This window comes from Pollicipes pollicipes, unplaced genomic scaffold, assembly GCF_011947565.3.
Source record: "Pollicipes pollicipes isolate AB1234 unplaced genomic scaffold, Ppol_2.1 Scaffold_2555;HRSCAF=2994_pilon_pilon_pilon, whole genome shotgun sequence".
Classification (NCBI taxonomy): Eukaryota; Metazoa; Arthropoda; class Thecostraca; order Pollicipedomorpha; family Pollicipedidae; genus Pollicipes; species Pollicipes pollicipes.
Genome location: NW_023596136.1, coordinates 40,660,427 through 40,677,904, shown reverse-complemented (window position 1 = coordinate 40,677,904; position 17,478 = coordinate 40,660,427). Strand labels below are relative to the sequence as shown.

Sequence of the window (17,478 nt, the reverse complement as noted above, 5' to 3'; positions counted from 1 at the left end):
GATCCGGGGCTAAATGCCCGGGTCAGAGAGCCTCCGCCGTTAAGCACGCGGTTAATGCGTGAGTGGTCATTCTAAGCGCTTTCGTATCGACCAGGGAACACCGCCCCTCCATCGCCAGCATTGCGCCTGTGCTCTTACGGGATGGCCACTTGGTAACTCACCGGAAAAAATATGCCCTTTAGTGCTCTACCCACTGTGCCCCTTGCCCGGAAATGTAAAGGCTTTCCTTAGTGCTCAACAGGGCGGATCAAAATGAGGTCAAAATGAAAAAGGCCAACACAAACGAGTGCGTCCATCCTTGTTCAGAGCCAACTTGTGAAACAAACTTCATGAAAAGTTTCAAGCCTGCGCGCTCGCAATCCTGGAAACCAGGCCACCGATGGCTGGGCTGTAGTTTCCACCAAAGCAATCCGCGTTGGCCGCTGCATGTAACACCGGTTGGCGGGCACCTGGCACGCGAGCATGGCCGTCGTGAAAGAATGCTTCCGGAAGCTTTTTTCAAAATTAGTCGGAACCATTGACAAATTGGGCCAGGCATATATTTTAACCATTTTATTTTGTATGATACACCCTCTAAAAACGACAGAAACAAAACAGGTAGAGACTATATTAACGTCTGGTTCCACCAACAAGGTCCAGCGCCCGTTCACGGTGCAGTAAATGCTAATCCGTTCCTCTTGCATATTAAAATGCAAAAGTGAAACATACTTTCGCACTACCTTTGAAATGCACGAATTGATATCCTAAAAAGTTCAAACGTACTCTTTTAAAATCGTTATTATTTTCGTCCTCCCGCTGGCCGCTGTCTCATGTGAACCGCGGACAAAGCTGCGCGGCCTAGAGAGGCTGCATAGCCGAGCGCTGGGTTTTTGTGCCGAGACTTGCGAGCGCATGGTTAAAACTGTTATGTAATTTTTCCAATGCCCGATTCTGGACAACGGTGGAACATCTTCAGACGAGCATGGATTAGCCATGTGAATACAAATTTATGACCCCTATTTTAAGCCATAATCTACGCTCACTGCCAACTACTTCCACAAAACTCTGTGCAACGAGAGAAATTTCGGCGCAGTCCCTGAGTGTTTTCGTCCTAGAAAATGTCCAATGAACCATGCACAATAAACAGCGCCGACAGTTTATAACATGCAATCATTTAACGGCCGGATCCTTCAATTTAGTTGCGTCAAAATCTAACGAGACTTGTATATTTTGGTGGCTTCTGGCTTCCGTTTCAGTTAGACGGATATCAAAATACAGCGAAGGAAATCGTGCCCCTTAAAACCAAGTGGGTCAATAGTTTTTTAGGGGGGCGGGAACGGGGGGGGGGGGGGCTTTCATAAGGAGGAGCTCTTTGCCAGCCCCCATCTTACTCTGACTGGTTGCGCCCCTGCGTGGGCGAGTTCGATAAGCGTCGAGCAGGCGTACAAAATCGTATGGCCATTGAAGATTGAGCTCAACTGGCAACGTTGTTGCAATCAACCTTTGGTGCATATGCCATTGCCACGACGGGGGCTTCACTTGCCACACATTCGAATGTGAGCAAGTGGGGGTCGCTTTTCTTTCAGAGGCACAGCAGATTTGAACAGTTACCCCCAGGGAGAACAGCAGGCTGGCAATGCGTGTTTTTTAACGAGCGGGAAAAAGCATTCTCAACAGGAGGGCATCTATCTATGCGCATTTAGAAGGGTTGAACGCCATGTGCTGAACCGATTCATTTACATTAACTGAAACGCACATGTTTTATCGGTCACATTTTGTTCGTCGAGAACCTGCGTGTGAACGGGTTGTGGTAGGTGCATTTTTCGAGGGACGCTTTATTCTGTAAATGCAGTAATGAATGCATCACAAATTACATGACCACATGCTGGTAAATTACGCGCAGATTTCCTGACCAGTATGTTAAAGAAAAGTGCAATTGCACTGATTCAGCATAAAAAAACAGACGCATTCATAAGAAGTTGGTGCAGTCTGCCAAGCTTCCATACGTAATTATGTGGCTGCGTACATGAGGTTTGAAAATATGTAGCAGGTGAAAGTTATGTATATATATATATATTATATATATATATATATATATATATATATAATATATGCGTGCGTGCGTGCGTGCGTGCGTGTGTGGTGTGCGTGCGTGGTGCGTGGTGGTGGTGTGTGTGTGTGTGTGTGTGTGTGTGTGTGTGTGTGTGTGTGGGTGTGTGTGTGTGTGTGTGGTGTGTGTGTGTGGTGTGTGGTGTGTGTTGTGTGTGTGTGTGTGTGTGTGTGTGTAATATAGTCAAAATAAAAAGTAGATGGAATAGGCGAAGTTTTTCGTGCTCGTCCCTTTCTGGCGACTTACACCACTTTGCCTGCCCAATCATTTTGAGCAATCGGTACCCATACCAGAGAGTAAAGTTCAGCATACGCTTTCCATGTTCAGATAGGTTTATTGTCATTGCACACGTGTTTGCATTTCCGTCAACATCAAGCAACATACAGGCTTGTGAAAAAACATCAGGCAAGCATTTTCCCCTTCCCATTTACCTTTTTTGATTTCTGGGTGCGTCATGAGGAGTTTTCAAAAACAAATGTACGGAAATGCACTCCCTGTGCTAGCCTGCTTTGATTCAGAACGCCACCTTGGTGCGGCGCGAAAGGTTCGAAAAGGTGTCTCTTAGGGGGAATGTTTCACGTTTGAAGGCATTGAATCAGGCGCTAGATATCATGAAATTGGCTCGCTTGTAACTATTGGTACGCTTTTAAGTGGAAAATACTGATTTAGACAACAGTTTTTTCCTATTTAGCAAACGAGCTCCGCGATACGTCGAGTTATGGTGTCATCGCAACTTGCACAACATTGATTGACAGCCAACTGACTGTCCATGCATATAAAAATCGCGCTCACGCACGCCAAATATGAACGACTTAACCATTTTGTTTTTCTTGGCTTGATCTTGGCTTGTGGAATGACAGAACTTAAAAGACGTCATTATGACGTCATATATCAAGATGACCTTGAATACTCTTCCAGAAGTAGTCCCCCATCAAGTCTCATCATCTGCAAAATAGCCTACCCATTCGTCGGAACAGGCTCCCCATGACCGCAAAGCGCGCGTATCGAATTATTTGTGGCGTGATTGTAGCAGAAAGCGGCGCGAGTATTTTTCCAATGTGTTCAGTCTAGACATGCAAAGAAACGTTACAAAATTCCCAAAAGCATTGAACGGCCACGTTATATGTGATGTGATATGCTATATATATATATATATATATATATATATATATATATAATATATATATACTCGCAATCATCATTGCTTCGCTCCTGTCTTTGTGACGTCAGGTTAATGTTGGCTACAAATTGCTGCCACCATTTTTTCACGCGTTACATCTTGGATGTTACATTTGCATGGCCTTGCGATGGGTGTAAACAAAACGCGGGAAGTCCCCTGGCGAGTCACCTACTGATTTTCCAGCCCACATATTGCGCATAAAACTATGAACTTTTCATCATTCTGCCTTCTACTCGCGTTCTAAATAACCTTCGACAATACCGATGATGGAACAAGACGCGGCAGAAGAACTGATGGTGATGCTGCATATGTGGTATGGCGAATGAGAAGGGGTCTCGATTTTGCGCGACTTTTGCAAGCGGCACAGCTCGGATTGATTTAAGGGAAGGGCCCGGAATCGGTGGCTGAGTACGCCACCCACGCTGGTCTTAATTTGTTTTCTTTAGCCATATATGCGGAAACAGAAACACAAGATCCATGCTTAATGGGCGCACCTCCCGTCTTTGCTGCGTCTCCGTCGATTCTTATTAGTCCGTGGACCTGAAGGACTCGCATCCTTCTCAAACTTGGGGAGGCCAGTCAAAGACATTCACTCTGCACACTCAGTGTCGCCCTGATATATTGGGGGCTCGTTTCAATTCTGTGAATCGGGAGTACAAGCGCCGAGATACCAGCCCCCAACCCCTACCCTGTACTAGATTTGGGGCACTTGTTATTATGTATGTGACAAACCTTGACGGTTTAAAAATTCCAGCCCACATGAAATAAAGATTCAGAGCATACGTTTGACACGGGAGGTACAGAAAAATTTGCGGGTTGCTAGTGGTGCATCATCGATTCTCAGTTCGTTTCTATGTTGTGCGCCACTCCCATTGTGATATCCTGCGTATGCCCTGCTTTGAATTGATCATACTACAGGTGGTGGCCAATGGATTTACCTTAGGATAGGAAGTACCTTAGGTGGTGTCGATGGAGTCCTGAGGGATTTTGAATGTTGGCTGTTCGCATTTACACCTCTTGGTCAATTGCTGGCAGAAGACATTCGCCGCCAAAGTCTACCAAACAACTGTTCCCCCGGAGCCGTCCAGCCGTCGCCGTCCAGAGCAGGCCCGCGCGGGACGGCCGGTCCGGTCGCACAGCGCGGTCAGCTGAGCGCGCCGTCAGCTGACTCCCGGCCGGGCGGCCGCCCGTGCAGGCGCGGCCTCCAGTCACGCCGCGCTCCCTGCCCGCAGACCGCTGGCAGCCGCGCAGGTGTGGAGCAGTGTCCGGGTGGGCCGCGCGCACCGCACCTTCAGCTCGCCTCCTGTCCCGGCCGCCGCGCCGCCGCCGCCGCCGCCGGCAGCCCGCCGGCAGCCATGAGCGCGCCGCCGCCGCCATCGCCGGGCGGCCCGCCCCAGGCCAGCTCGCCGGCGCCGTCACCGGCCGAGTCGCCGTCTCTGGAGCGGCACCAAGTGCGAGTGGGCTTCTCGGAGCCGGCGTCGCCGTCGCTGGCGCGCCGGCCGGACGGCACGCCGCTGCGCTCCGAGCGCAGCCCGGACGCCGACGGGGCCGACGCGGCCGCCGGTGCGACCCGGCTTTCGACCGCCTCCACGCCCAGCCCGACCGTTCTCGGTCACTTCGTCGACGGCGTGCCGAGCTGGGCGCACCGGGCCGAGGTGTGGGCGCCCGGCGCGCCCGGCTTCCTCCGCCGGCGATCCGCAGCATAAGCAGTCGTCGCAGTTCGACGCGCACATTCATCAGCTCAGAGGTGAGTGATGGCGGCGGACTGTCGGTTGCGCTGGGCCGTGCGTGCAATCCATTTCGCCCCCCCCCCCCCCACCTCAACCCCTCTACTCAGATGTGCACGGTTTTGGCATTGAAGATGGCACCCATTTAATCCAAACACGCGACGTGAGTCGAACATTTTAAAAAGCAGAGATGGCTACAGTGGGAGACCGGCAGCTGGTTACGGCTCCTCCCTCGGTAGTTACACAGGCGCGCCTCAGAAGATGCGGGAGCGGCAGGCTTTAGGTCTGACGGGGCCGTGCTGCCGTACTAGACCCTGGAAGCTCGAGGCGCGTGCGCTGTACACTGAGTACGCGGGGCTGCGGCGGCCTGCTAGCCGGCCGTGTCAGCCGCGGCCGGGGCGTCCCGCAGCGCCGCGCGCGCCGCGCGCGCCGCGCTGCAAGTTCACCCGCGCCGGGCTGGCGGCGGTTGTCACGTGGGCGGCGGCCCGGCGCCGGCCCCGCCGCACCGTCGCCGTACGGCCGCCGCACCGTCGCCGTAAGCGGCCGTGCCGGCCGGCCCGCTGGCCGCTGGCCGCTGGCCGATGGCCGCTGGCTTCCCAGCGAGGGTATCTGGAAAATTCAATATTTTGAATGGAAATGACGTCTTCATGGAATGATCTTGGGTGTTTGCACTGTACTCCCGATCATACATTTTGTTTTGAAGTCATGGCTATGTTTCAATATTCCGCCTTTTCTGTCTCCTTCGGGCTTCCGCGAAGACATTCGAGTCTATATGGTACTTGATGGCTCCATGGGGGCGCACCGACGGGCGGCGGTTGCAGTTCGCCTGCTCAGAACAGCGACCCGGCTGTCGGCGCCACCGGCCGGCAAGACGCTATCGCCCCCCGAGCATATCTCGTCCGGGGTGGGCCCGAAACGAACGTGCCCATCTCGTACGTGTCACGCGCGATAGCGGCGTATGTGAGTATGGAGATCTACGACGGCCGCGTTTGACGTAAATGCTTCGAAGATTGGGTGTGGAATGTACACAGACATATTTGCCTATCTCAGCGTTGTGTAGGTCCCACGCGTTGTTGGTATTTAACGACGTGCTTCGCTGTATTCACTCGTGGCTGATTTCTGACAGACGACAGTGTGACCAGAATACAGAAATGCTAAACCCTGCGAGACGGAGTGTGATAACAGCAGGCAGCTCCGTGTACATCTAGGGAGTCTGGTAATTGCAGCAATAATTTACATTAATTTTACCACCCGCTCGGTTAGGTACGAAATCGCACGCTTCTGCTATCATGACATTTCAGGCATACATCGCATGTAAGCATCACGACTACGGCGCTACATACTTCATACACAACGTCACACAGCACACCTGCGGTGCCAGTAGCGCCTCTGGCTGGCCGACACCTATCATATGGGTGCTCGATCGGTGTCGGCTGGCCCATGTCCCGCGCCCGGCCGCTCGTGATAGCTTCCACGCCGCATTATTACCGTGCGCTGGCCGGCCGCGGCCGCTTCTCTAACCGCGCCCGAACCGCAGCAGCCACACTGGGCCAGCTTTACGCAGCGGCATTTATGGCAGAGGCGCGGCGGCGATGAGGGCCCGCCTGCACAAGGTCAGCATGTGCGCGGCGCTGGGCTCAAGGGTGACGGCCGCCGGCGCACCGGTCCCGAACCGCCGCGGGCGAACGCCCCCTCCCCGGACCAGCGGGACCCCGCGCTGCTCCGGCCGGCGGGCGGCCCGAGGGGCGCCGACCGAGAACGCCGCGCGGGCCGTGCCGTCGGCCGTTGCGGCAACGATTCGGCGGCGCCGCGGCTTTGGGCCGCTGCTGGGGTGACGTGAGGGTTCCCAGAGGCAGCGGCGCTACGTCAGCGTTTTCAGGAGGCCGGTTCCACGAGCCGGGGCCCGGCCGCCGCTTGCAGCAGGCGCCCCTGGTGTACTTCCGGGCTGCGAGGGTCACATTTTATGCATTGGTTTGGTGCCCCGAGCCAGTGAGCGCGTGTGACCTCAGCAGCGGCTTCGATCGCGTGGTTCCGTCGAAGGTTATTTTCCGGTAAACGTTAGGTGATTAGCATCGGCCCGTGTGGTCGATCCTTGCTAAGCTGATGCCTACTTCATTCACGTGAACTCGACCCCCAGCGTGCGGATGTGAAACGCTAATGATGTAAGTAGTCATATTAATCCGTAAATAAGCGAGGATTGAACATCTCGTCTCCCGGAATTGGTGCCTTCGTCAGCCCTGCAGGGCAGGAGTATTGGCGGAGCAATCTTATGCAAGCGCAGTTGCGCACACAGTGGGGTTAGCTTGGCGACGCTCCCTTCCAAACTTAGTTGAATGGTGATGAAATGGGTATAACGACCCCCCCCCCCTCCCCGACCCCCTGATGTGGTCGGCTATCTGGAAGTGCTATGAAATGAATAAATGTTGCGTACCCCTAGATTTTGTTCACATTGTCCGGCCTGAGCATGAAAAGCATGCGATACATTTTTTTTTTCAACCGACGTTAGACAATGCGCGGTCCAGACGAGCATTGCCTAACGGCAAGCGGAGTTTGTTTCCGTTTCCTCTCTCCCGGAGTGTCTAAGGGCCGCAGCTGGGCTCGCACGTCGGCGGTCCGGGGCCGTGAGTCGGCACGGCTGTGCGGTACTCGGCACGCCCGGTGCGCCGGGTCGGACAGTGACCGTGTTGAGCGCTGATCGAACCAGCCCGCTTCATGTCGGACCGGGCTGCCGACCGTCACCGCGCTGGCGCTCGCCTGCATCGTGTCTACAGATGTGACCTGATACGAGATGTCCTCCGATGCTGGAGCTGTGCGAGCCCCTCCCCTCTCCTTCCGGGTTGCCAGGCGATGGCCGGTTCATGTGGGTCAGCCTTGCCGGGCGTTGAAGAGATGGGCCGGCGCCTGGTGCCGCGCCGCCCGTCCGTGCGCCTGGCCCCGGGCTCGTGTGTGTGGCTGGTCCCCGCCCACGGCCCGCGTGCAACGTAAACCGGGGGCCATGTGATGCATGTCATGATGCATGCTTGTCAGGCCAGACCGATACTGGTGCGGTCTCGCCTACATGGCCTGGGACCCATCTACACGGACGGAGGGGGTGCTACTGAGTTCGCTAGCTCATGTCGGGAGGCGCCCTGGCTCTCGACGGATTTGATGTGATGGCATTGTTTGTGCGCCACAGCCTTCACCCGGAGTTTGCCTACGTACGTGTGTACGTGTGTCTACGTGTGTCTAACCCTGTGTGCTGCTCTGAGGAGTGCCTGAATTATTGTTTGGTTTAAGAAGCTGACGAAACCCTCGCAGCTGGCGACCACTGGCCAGCAGTTTTATCGCGCCAGATGTGTGCCACGATGAAGCCATCGGCACTGTCTGCGAGTTGTTATGATTTCGCACCAAATTGGAACGGCCCTTCCCACCAATTTACATTTGCTAAGAGCAAAGGTTCTGTAGGATGAAGTCATCTTCCCATCTTGCCCATTATTTCTTTGCATTCTGGTTACGAGCAAGGTTATTCTAACAGCGCTTTGACAGTCGTGGGTAAACAGCACGATCCATGACGTACGTACAATAATGACGTGTGACGTACACTAATGACGATCCATGACGTACCATAATGTACGGTCCGTAGTGTCACCATGACGCTGAAATTCTGGCATTGATATCACAAGGAACAGTAAAGAACTTGGGGGTGAACCCCGACTCCTTCCTTCGCTAAAACATCACCTGAAAGCTTATTTCACAGCCTCTTCGAAACCGAGGTAGCTTTAGTCAAAGACTGGATAGAAGATGTGCTACTGGCAACAGATAGTGAGGCATTTGCTTGTTTCTCCACTGGTGGTGCACCGCGATCCCGCAGCGCGCTCGTGACTCCACTGACTTCCACTGCCACGGCGACGCCACGTGTCAGCGGGTACTTGGGCAGGAGCCGAGCTCAAAACAGGTCTGGCTGCCACTCTTTCCCTGCCTTTCGATCGGGCGAGGAAGGACGGAAATCAGTTCGCGCCCCGCCCGCCGACCCACACGGGCACTTATGCGAGGTATCCAGGCCGCGTCGCTGGTCCCGACTGCGCTAATACGCGGTTCGGCTGGGCCTGATGCAACCGCACGAACCCAGTTCAGTGCGGCCGAGCGGCGCGGATTCTCGGCACGGATGGCAGGGGTCGTGTTCGGACATCGACAGCGCCGCTCTGGGAGGCGGTTCGGGCGGCAGGTGGTCGGCTCGGACGACCGGAATGGCACGCGACACGCAGCGCGCGGCCGCCTGTCGTCGGTCACCGGCCGCTCCCCTCCCAGCGTGACCTTTCTGTGACGGGTGCTGTCGGCAGCCGGCGGCGGCGGCTCGTTCACGGCTTCCCAGCGCCGGCGATCTTTTGACGATGCTCCTGGCTGGCGTTCTGGCTTTTCTTCTGGCTGATGACGCCCTCACTTGTGTCGCATTCCTGTTGCAGACCACTTCGTGATACTACCAAGGTCACGTAAAAGACACTACTACCATTACAGGCGACCCAGCGCTGTGTTGGAAAAATATGTCGGGCCTGTGTGTTGGAGAGCCGCTCATGAACCAGTTGCACCTTTAAAAGGAGATCTATGTGGTATCACTTCGAAAGGCCAAAGTTACGTAGTCAAGCAATCTGGTCTCAGCTGAAATTCAAAGTTGATTTGCGCGAGGGTGACCTTCTGAAAGATCGGAAAGCTTTTCGAAATTCGACTAACGGTTTAAACCGATATTTCAGATTTCCATTGTCAGGTGCCTCTGCCTCCAACGCATGCTTAGTTCAGGTGCTTTGTTAAGCGGACCGGGCAACAAGCCACGCTCGAACGCTCGCGTGTTGTTTGCCGGCACTCGCCAAATTGAATATTTTGAAGTAATGCTTGGTGTGCCCATGCACGAAGGTGGCACCGCCGCATATTTCCTGAACTTTGGCCGGCAGGAAAATGGTTTGTGCTTTTTAGCACATATGGGGGTGTTGCTTGCTCGTTGTTGTGTTGTAGTCCACTTGGTTCAGCCACATTCATGTCAAGTGCCTGGCGTTGGTTGGAATGAAACAACAGCCGGCTTGTCCAGGTCACTGCCCTCTGGCCTCTGTCCCGTGGCAACCAAGATCAGTGTTTGCTAATCACTCTGAAAACTGCCGTTGCTGCAGAGGAAAATGTAGTCGGGAAGGTTTGCTTGGCTGCTGGGTTGTTCTTAAGCTCGGCGATTGCTGTGCATCTGGACCCACATTCCATTCGTGCATTTGCATAATGGACCAGGCGTGCCCTGCCCGAGGTCTGGATATTCAATGCATAGAACCTGCGACCGCGCCCTGGGCAGAGGTCCACATCATATATTTGCTGCTCCATTATTTGTCACCGAAGCGTGATAATAATTACCGGCCATGTGTGTTTTGCCTTGACCAGCAAATACAGGCATAAACTTCGGTGAACAAGGTTCTCTTGGGACCAAACGTACACAGTAACGAGATGAGAAGATTTGCACCTTGTTGTGAATGTGTTGCGTCGATAAAGGGGCTAAATAAAGTAACGTAATGGGTCCCTTGTATTGGCTGCACGTGGATAGGGTTTATGTGAGTGTGTATGAATAACCAACATATGTGGTCTTTTTCAGATGAACAGGAGCGAATGCAAAGGAAAACATTCCTGAACTGGATCAATTCTCACCTAAGAAACGTAAGTCATTCGCGGTTGGCAAGTGTTGCAAGCGTAAACGAAGCCCGCATGTGACTACACGCGGCGACAGTCGAGGGAGCGAGGGGGCTAGTGGCGGCCCTCTGCTAGCTCGCCGCACCGAGAGATCTGGGTCAATGTGTCTCTCCTGTTCGTGCAATCTGATAACAATAATTTGTGATGGAGCCGTGCTGCAAGACAGTCATTGCAGCCAAGAAGTGGAGTTTAGAGATGGTATCTGATCCGGCCGCAATGTTGCATGACGTCGATGGCTCTCAAGGGCCCCCTGGGTCAAACATTGCTGCGGTTCTCATTTACCCTCCCTAACAAGCCATTTCCTCCATCAATACTTCTCAGGAAACCCAAGGGGGGGGGGGGGGGCATGCCCACTTCGCGTGGGATATGTCTCGTTGCGATCGTAATTGGCCAGTGAGGAAAACTGTTCAGTTATCTGCGAATAAGACGGCGCTCTTTTCCGTCGCACCGCGAAAGCTACACGTTTTCGAAGAATGGCCGTGAAAAAAATCGTTTTCTGAGCCCGATGTTTAGAGTGCTGCCGCACGCTTCCCTCATTGATTTATTTTTCCATCAGAGTCTTTCCCTTTACACCGTGGTATTTGTACTAAGTGCCAGCCAAAGCACGTGCCATATGCAAGGATAATGCGACGTAGTGGCATTTCCAACACGGACAGCATTTCTGTCTGGAACGTTACAGCTGAAGGCTAGGAAAATTTGAAATGCCGTATTGGATTTCCAAAACCGCTTCTTTTAATAAAAGTGTTATGCTCATTCCAGGAGAACTAGAATTAGAGAACCTCTCATGTTGGCTCTGCACCCTCAAGCGTGGCCTGTGACTTGTGCTTCAGTCGGTTCGGAATCATCAGCGAAACCGTCTCTCAGCCCAGTCAGTCACCTATGCACCCATTTTGGTGTAATTGTGGGAAACGTCGCTGAGGCATCAATAATCGATTATTCATGTTATACATGAGATTTGCTGCGACCTTGGCGAGGTCGACGGCGCTCCGTCGCTGCTACCAGGCTGACGTAACCTTGGCGGCACGTCGGGCTCGGGCAGTGGCGGATTTGGCAGCTGGCCAACCGAGGTCTGGCCGACGGCATCATTAAAAGCACGAGCATCGGGTCGCTGTCATCCAGGGAACTGACCAGCAGCGTGCCCCGCGTGACCTCAGCGGCGGGGCGAGCGGCCGAGGCGGGCTTCAGTGTGCCGGCCGGGCGTCCGGGCTCTTCGCCCTAGGGCGCTGTTGTTTGTGCGCGCGGCGGCGGCGGCCGCGCCGGACGCGTCACGCCCCGCTCCCTGCCGCGGCATCTGACGGCCACGCAACAGCCGCCGAACATTGCCGCCAGCGCACCGGTCCCGCGCGGCCGCCCCGCAAACCAATACCGTCAGCAGGAACCAACAGACACGATTTCATGCGTTTGGCGCAGCCATGAAGATCGGGCCGCGGCGGCACGGTCATCTCGTGTCGATCACGTCAGTGGCGCCGTTTGCTAGGATTTCACCCAGGAGAGGGCCAAATCGGCCCAAAAGGGCCCTTTCAGCCAGGGAGACGTCTTTCTCAATCGGGGAGCATTGTGATACCCGGTTTATGCTACAATGATGCCTCAGGGTCCGTATTTATGTTTTAGTGGCTTACGGACATATTTAACTGCCTGAAAACTGCTGGGCCTTGGATCCCAGGGGACCCCGCTAGCTCCAGGAGAGAAGAGCATGGCTTCCATGATCCCTTTGGCCACGCGACCGATTCCCCTGTAGCTCGAATGACAGAGTGGCATGTGACTTCTTGAAGTGCACAGCGGCTTGGCCTGTTCATGGCAATTATCTGGTACAATCGATGTTCACTTAGCGGTACACAGACAGTTCACATTCCACAAGTGGTGCAACATCATTTCACGTAGCCCCCACTTCGTCCGTTTCCCACCGCTCCCATCCGGCACGTCTGACGTCATCCCCGCGGCGGCTGTGACGTCACCCTCGCGCCGACCGTCACGCCTACCGCAGGCCCGATCTCCGTCCGGCGCAGCGGCGATTCAAACCGAGGGCGCCAGTGCCGCTCCTCCGAATCCGTCCGGCGCAGCGGCGATTCAAACCGAGGGCAGCCGTGCCGCCTCCTCCGATTCCGTCCGGCACAGCGGCGATTCAGACCGAGGGCGCCATGCCGCACCTCCATTTGCGCCAATGGCCCGTGCACCTACAGGAGGCAGCTGTGGTCGCTCGCCCCGCGCGCCAAAACGCCCACGTCCCCGCGCGGCAGGCGACGGCTGGGAGGAAGGGGGGGGGGTGGGGTGGTGTAGGCCGCCCCTTCCTGTGTGGAGCACGGCAGGCCGGCCCCGTCTATAGCGCCTACTGCTGCCCGCTGCCTGCCGGATGCTGAATGCTACAGTATAGAGGTTACACCTGCATTGTATGCCTTGGTGCTGCGGCTTGCCGGCAGCGGCAGACGAGCCGCGCCAGAAGCAGCTTGTGCGGTGCCGGGGAGACATACCGGCTCAGGTGCCGTTCAGAGAACAGCTCGCTCTCCGCGCGCTTGGAGCCGGCACCCGGGGGCGGGCCACTGGCCTTCGTGCTTGCAAAGCGGCTTATCCGGTGGCTTTGCAGTGGCTTCCAATGCAGGGATTTGCGTCCAATCTCTCGTCAGGCGAAAAACGGGTTAGCTCGTTCGTATCGGCCATGTAATGTACCGATAGGCTGTGAGGTTTTCGTGAAAGTCTGCCAGACTCTTTTACCGAGAAACGCACTCGGCTTCATACACCAGGCCGGTTCTGAAACCGGTCGGGGTAGTGATGTCAGGCTCCGCCGGCTTCTCGCAATCATATGATCAACTGTGTGTACATGCCGAGGGTGAACTGAGCACGACAATGCTCGCAGCGCACCGTCAAAGAAGCTGAAAGAAAATGGACCCAGCGGGTGTCCAGCAGGCTAAATGGCCAGTGTTTCTCCATCTAACCAACCATTCATTCGGGCTGTGACCTCCCGCCTCGCCCCCTCCCTCGGCGCGTGATTGGGGGTGTACGTCGCATAATGTTGTGTGCGCCGTCTGCCCCGATCGCCAGCGCTAACTGCGTCTGACTCTGCCGACAGCACAAGCCGCCGATGCAGATGACCAACCTGATTGACGACCTGAAGGACAGCACGCGCCTGCTGGCCCTGCTGAACGTCCTCTCCGGAGAGGATCTGGTGGGTGTTGGGCCGACCCGCCCTGACGCGGCGCTGGTGCCCGTCACTCTGACAGCCAAGAGTGAGAACATTCATTGGTGCGGGTGACTGCACAGGCCGTGTCGTTTCAGCGCCGCTTGCGGCCGCTGTCATGTCGATGGTCAGCGAAAAACGCACCGGTCGAGTATTGAACCCTGGACCTATTGGTCACGGTGCCGGATCGGTTAGACCACGCAGCCCCGCCGCTGCCGGTGTTTAGGCGAAGGGCGACTTCGTGTTGTGTGGTCGTTTATGGTTTGTTCTATTCGCGTCATGCTGGATTCTGGTGTGTTGGTCTTTTGTGCGTGATGGTTTTAACTTAACACTAAACACTAAATCCTCCGAGCGGGTCCTTGACGATGACTTTGGCTCGTATTGACCGACCTCTCTGCTTCTGGCACCGGGAGGCCCAACCGTGACACGCGAAAAGTGCTCGTATGACTGGTGACGCTCGGTGCTAATGCGCCAGCATGACCACCCAAGTGACGCAGAAGGTCGTTGGGACCGACTGCTTTTTAGTCCCCGCTCTGACAACTAGCAGACCCGGGCTCGGTGCTCTTTCCGCCGGTCATCGCTGAAGAGCTCATCTCCCCACCCACGCGCTGACATCACCCGCCCAGACCTGCGGCTCGATTTACATGTCGCGAAGGCCGCGCTTTCTGTGTGGAGTGCTGAGCAACTACCGGATGTAGCGGAGCCGTTGGCGTGTGTTAGCCCCCTCTCAGCGGCGGTGACATGCGCTGTCGCTTCCCCAGCCGGTGGAGAGGAGCCGGGTGCTGCGAACGCCGCACTTCCTCAGCAACGCCAACACGGCGCTGCGCTTCCTGCAGAGCCGACACGTGAGTGGCCGCGGCGCAGGCGGCGCTGGCGGCGCTGGCTCGTCCGCTGGCGGCCCTGGCGGCTGTCCGGGAGGAGGGCCCGGTCCCGGCCGCTGGCGTGGGCGCATGCTGCGGTGATTGATGGTCCTCTTGCGGCGTGGTAACACCGCGTGAAAATGGGATGGAGGCAGGTTAGCGTGGATGGATATGGGGAGGGGGGGGGGGGGAGATCGGAGGACTGGAGTAGTTTTTGCTTGAAGGTAAAACAGAGCTGCTGCGAAGCCTTACGAGGCGCGGAGGATTAGCCCCGGTTGGCCGTACTGGTGGAGAGCCCGGCCCGCCGCGCCCCTGGTCCGGAGCGGCTGCACGCTCGGCTGCCGTGTGAAAGCCGGGAAGTACGCCCCCGGCCGCCCACGTGGTGCGGCGGCCGTAGAGGCCGGCCGGGTGTGACGTCACCCACCACGGCAGGCACAGGAGTGGCTGCTGCTGGTGCAAGGTCGACTCCTGGGTATGCTACGGGCAGGTCTAGACGGTAGGGCCGATTAGGCCGTGCCCCCAAGACCGCGGAAAAGCGTGACTTCTCATGTTTGAGCCTAGCTTTCGCGTAGATGGCAGCGAATCCGGAACTGCCTCCCGCCGTCATGTGCCGGATCCGGCCCTGGCTGTACTCGCATCAAGGGCTACCGAGAAAACGTGCATCGCTGGAATGGTGTCGTTTCTTTACACAGAGACAGGCATGTGGGGAATACTGGGATCCGGAAAGCAGGTACTGTGTAGGTGGTGCGTGTTAGCCGACTGATGTCTACAGTAGCCCTTAATTAAGTAACGCGCAGCGCGTCAAAAGCTTGTCGCATCTAGGCTGACTACATTACAAAAGCCTTACGTACTTCAGGACGGTTGTTGCAATTGAAATCACCAATCTTTTCGACCTTCAGTTATCGCTGCTGCTGTTCTTGGTTTGTGCCGCGAAAGTTACCGGCGAAATACGCTCACAAATGTACGTCACAATGACCACTATTATAGTATGCCCCTCGTTCTGTTGTTGACACACTTTGAAAAGGCACGGATGCTCCGTTCAAACAGCTTCCTCAAACAAAACAAACAGTCCGATGTGAGACGGTCAGCCCGCGGTCGCCCCGCTCCGCCGGTGGACCGACCCGGTACGTGACGGCCGCTGAGGCGCGGACCACCGGGGCCCGTTTGACACCCCTCCGGCGCCAAGGTCACGAGGGCAGACCCTCTGAGAGCGGGGCGGCTGTTTGTTCTGCTGTCCTGTCGGGAGGAGCGCGTCACGTGCGCCGCTCCTGGCCGGCCGCCGACGTGCGCGGCGCTCGGACCACGCGAGCCGGCCGGGGATGGATCGTCGCCCGCCCAGGTACCGCCTGAGCAAACAGCGCGTGACAACGGGATTGGACGGCGGCGGCGGCGGGGGGGGGGGGGGGGGGGGGCGCACCGCCGCCGCCGGCACGCCGCGGTTGCGTGCCGGCTGCCGGTGACGTCACACGGACGTGGTGCAGCGCTGCGGCCGAGTGGCATAGTTTGAGCGCCGCGTTCTCCCGTGTGAAGCGGCAGCCATGACACATGAGAGGGCCTGCCGGCGGTCGCAGGTGGATGTGGGCGTTCGCCCGGCGGCTGGAGCGCACACTTGGTTGTCGGGGACAGTCTGCCGCCAGGTTCATTCAAACTCGTGGAATGAATGGGTAGACAGCGGTAGCGTTTTACTAGTCGCTCGTTTGTGGATGTTTTGTTGACCGTGTGGGCGGTGCCGTGGCCAGAGGCCGTGTCTCGTGACAGCGCCAGCCCTCTGCCCCCTCCCCCCCCCCCCCCCCCGCCTCAGCCTGGCTGGCGGTCGGGGCGGCGGACAGATAGGAGCCCGCGTGGGCGTGACACTCGGCGCTCGGTATTTTCCTTCCGGGGATTATCCGGGTGTGAGGGTTGGCTGCACCCGAGCTGCGGACGCGGCGCGCTCGGGCCGTGCCAGAGCCGTGAGCGAGCGATGTCCGCCTGCCGCAGATAAAACTGGTCAACATCAACCCGTCGGACATCGTGGACGGCCGGCCGCCGGTCATCCTCGGCCTCGTCTGGACCATCATCCTGCACTTCCAGGTCTGCCAGCGATGCATTCTCCGGCGTATAGGCGGGTTTGGAGGCTGGAAGTCGGGCGGGCCCGCTTGACAGGGCTCTCATGGGGGCGTAGAACCGGTGCCCGCTTTCATACCGCTCTTGCCTTACCTCCGAGATGATGTCACCGTATGCAAACGATACTCGGCTGTGCTGTCGTGCCATGTCCGACCTGGCCTGAGCAGCGAGAGCGGAAGGCTTTCGTCAGCGAGAGCGTCGGCATGGAAACTGAAGTTGCGCTGTGGGGAGTGAGGAACGTAATTTGGGTTGTCATTTGATCGGGAGCAAAGTGCTAAAGTGCTCCATGCGCTCACCACGTGTGGTGAGTGCATAATCCATCTGAGCTCCGTCCTCTACCAGCGCGCCATACTACCCACCCCGAAGCGGGAGCAGTGTAGCGCGCTAGAACGAGCCGATTCGTGCTGCCGTCATCCACGTCGTCGATTCTGAGCCCCCGTCTACACCGAGCGCGCCTGTATCGACGGACCGGCTTGACCTGAGCTGACCTGACCTGAGCTGACCTGAGCTGACCTGACGCAGATCGAGATGAGCACCCGTGCGCTGGAGCAGCTGGCCTGGAGCGGCAGCCTGGCCAGCGCTGAGGCGCGCATGGCCGCCTCGGCCGCCGCCGGGCCCGCCGGACCGGAGCAGCAGGCCAACGGGGCGCC

General features: G+C 56.8%; 1 protein-coding gene across 1 annotated transcript in view; it reads left to right on the top strand.

The window, feature by feature from the left end:
- Positions 1 to 17,398, top strand: part of LOC119101201 (calmin-like) — a gene marked incomplete at its 3' end in the record, with an annotated part of 23,227 nt that extends 5,829 nt beyond the window's left edge. The window contains exons 3-8 of the mRNA XM_037224499.1: positions 4,971 to 5,016; positions 10,599 to 10,660; positions 13,758 to 13,853; positions 14,627 to 14,710; positions 16,703 to 16,795; positions 17,351 to 17,398. Of these exons, the coding sequence (XP_037080394.1) occupies positions 4,971 to 5,016; positions 10,599 to 10,660; positions 13,758 to 13,853; positions 14,627 to 14,710; positions 16,703 to 16,795; positions 17,351 to 17,398 (429 nt within the window). The remainder of the gene's footprint in view (positions 1 to 4,970; positions 5,017 to 10,598; positions 10,661 to 13,757; positions 13,854 to 14,626; positions 14,711 to 16,702; positions 16,796 to 17,350) is intronic.
- Between the last annotated feature and the right edge of the window lie 80 nt (positions 17,399 to 17,478).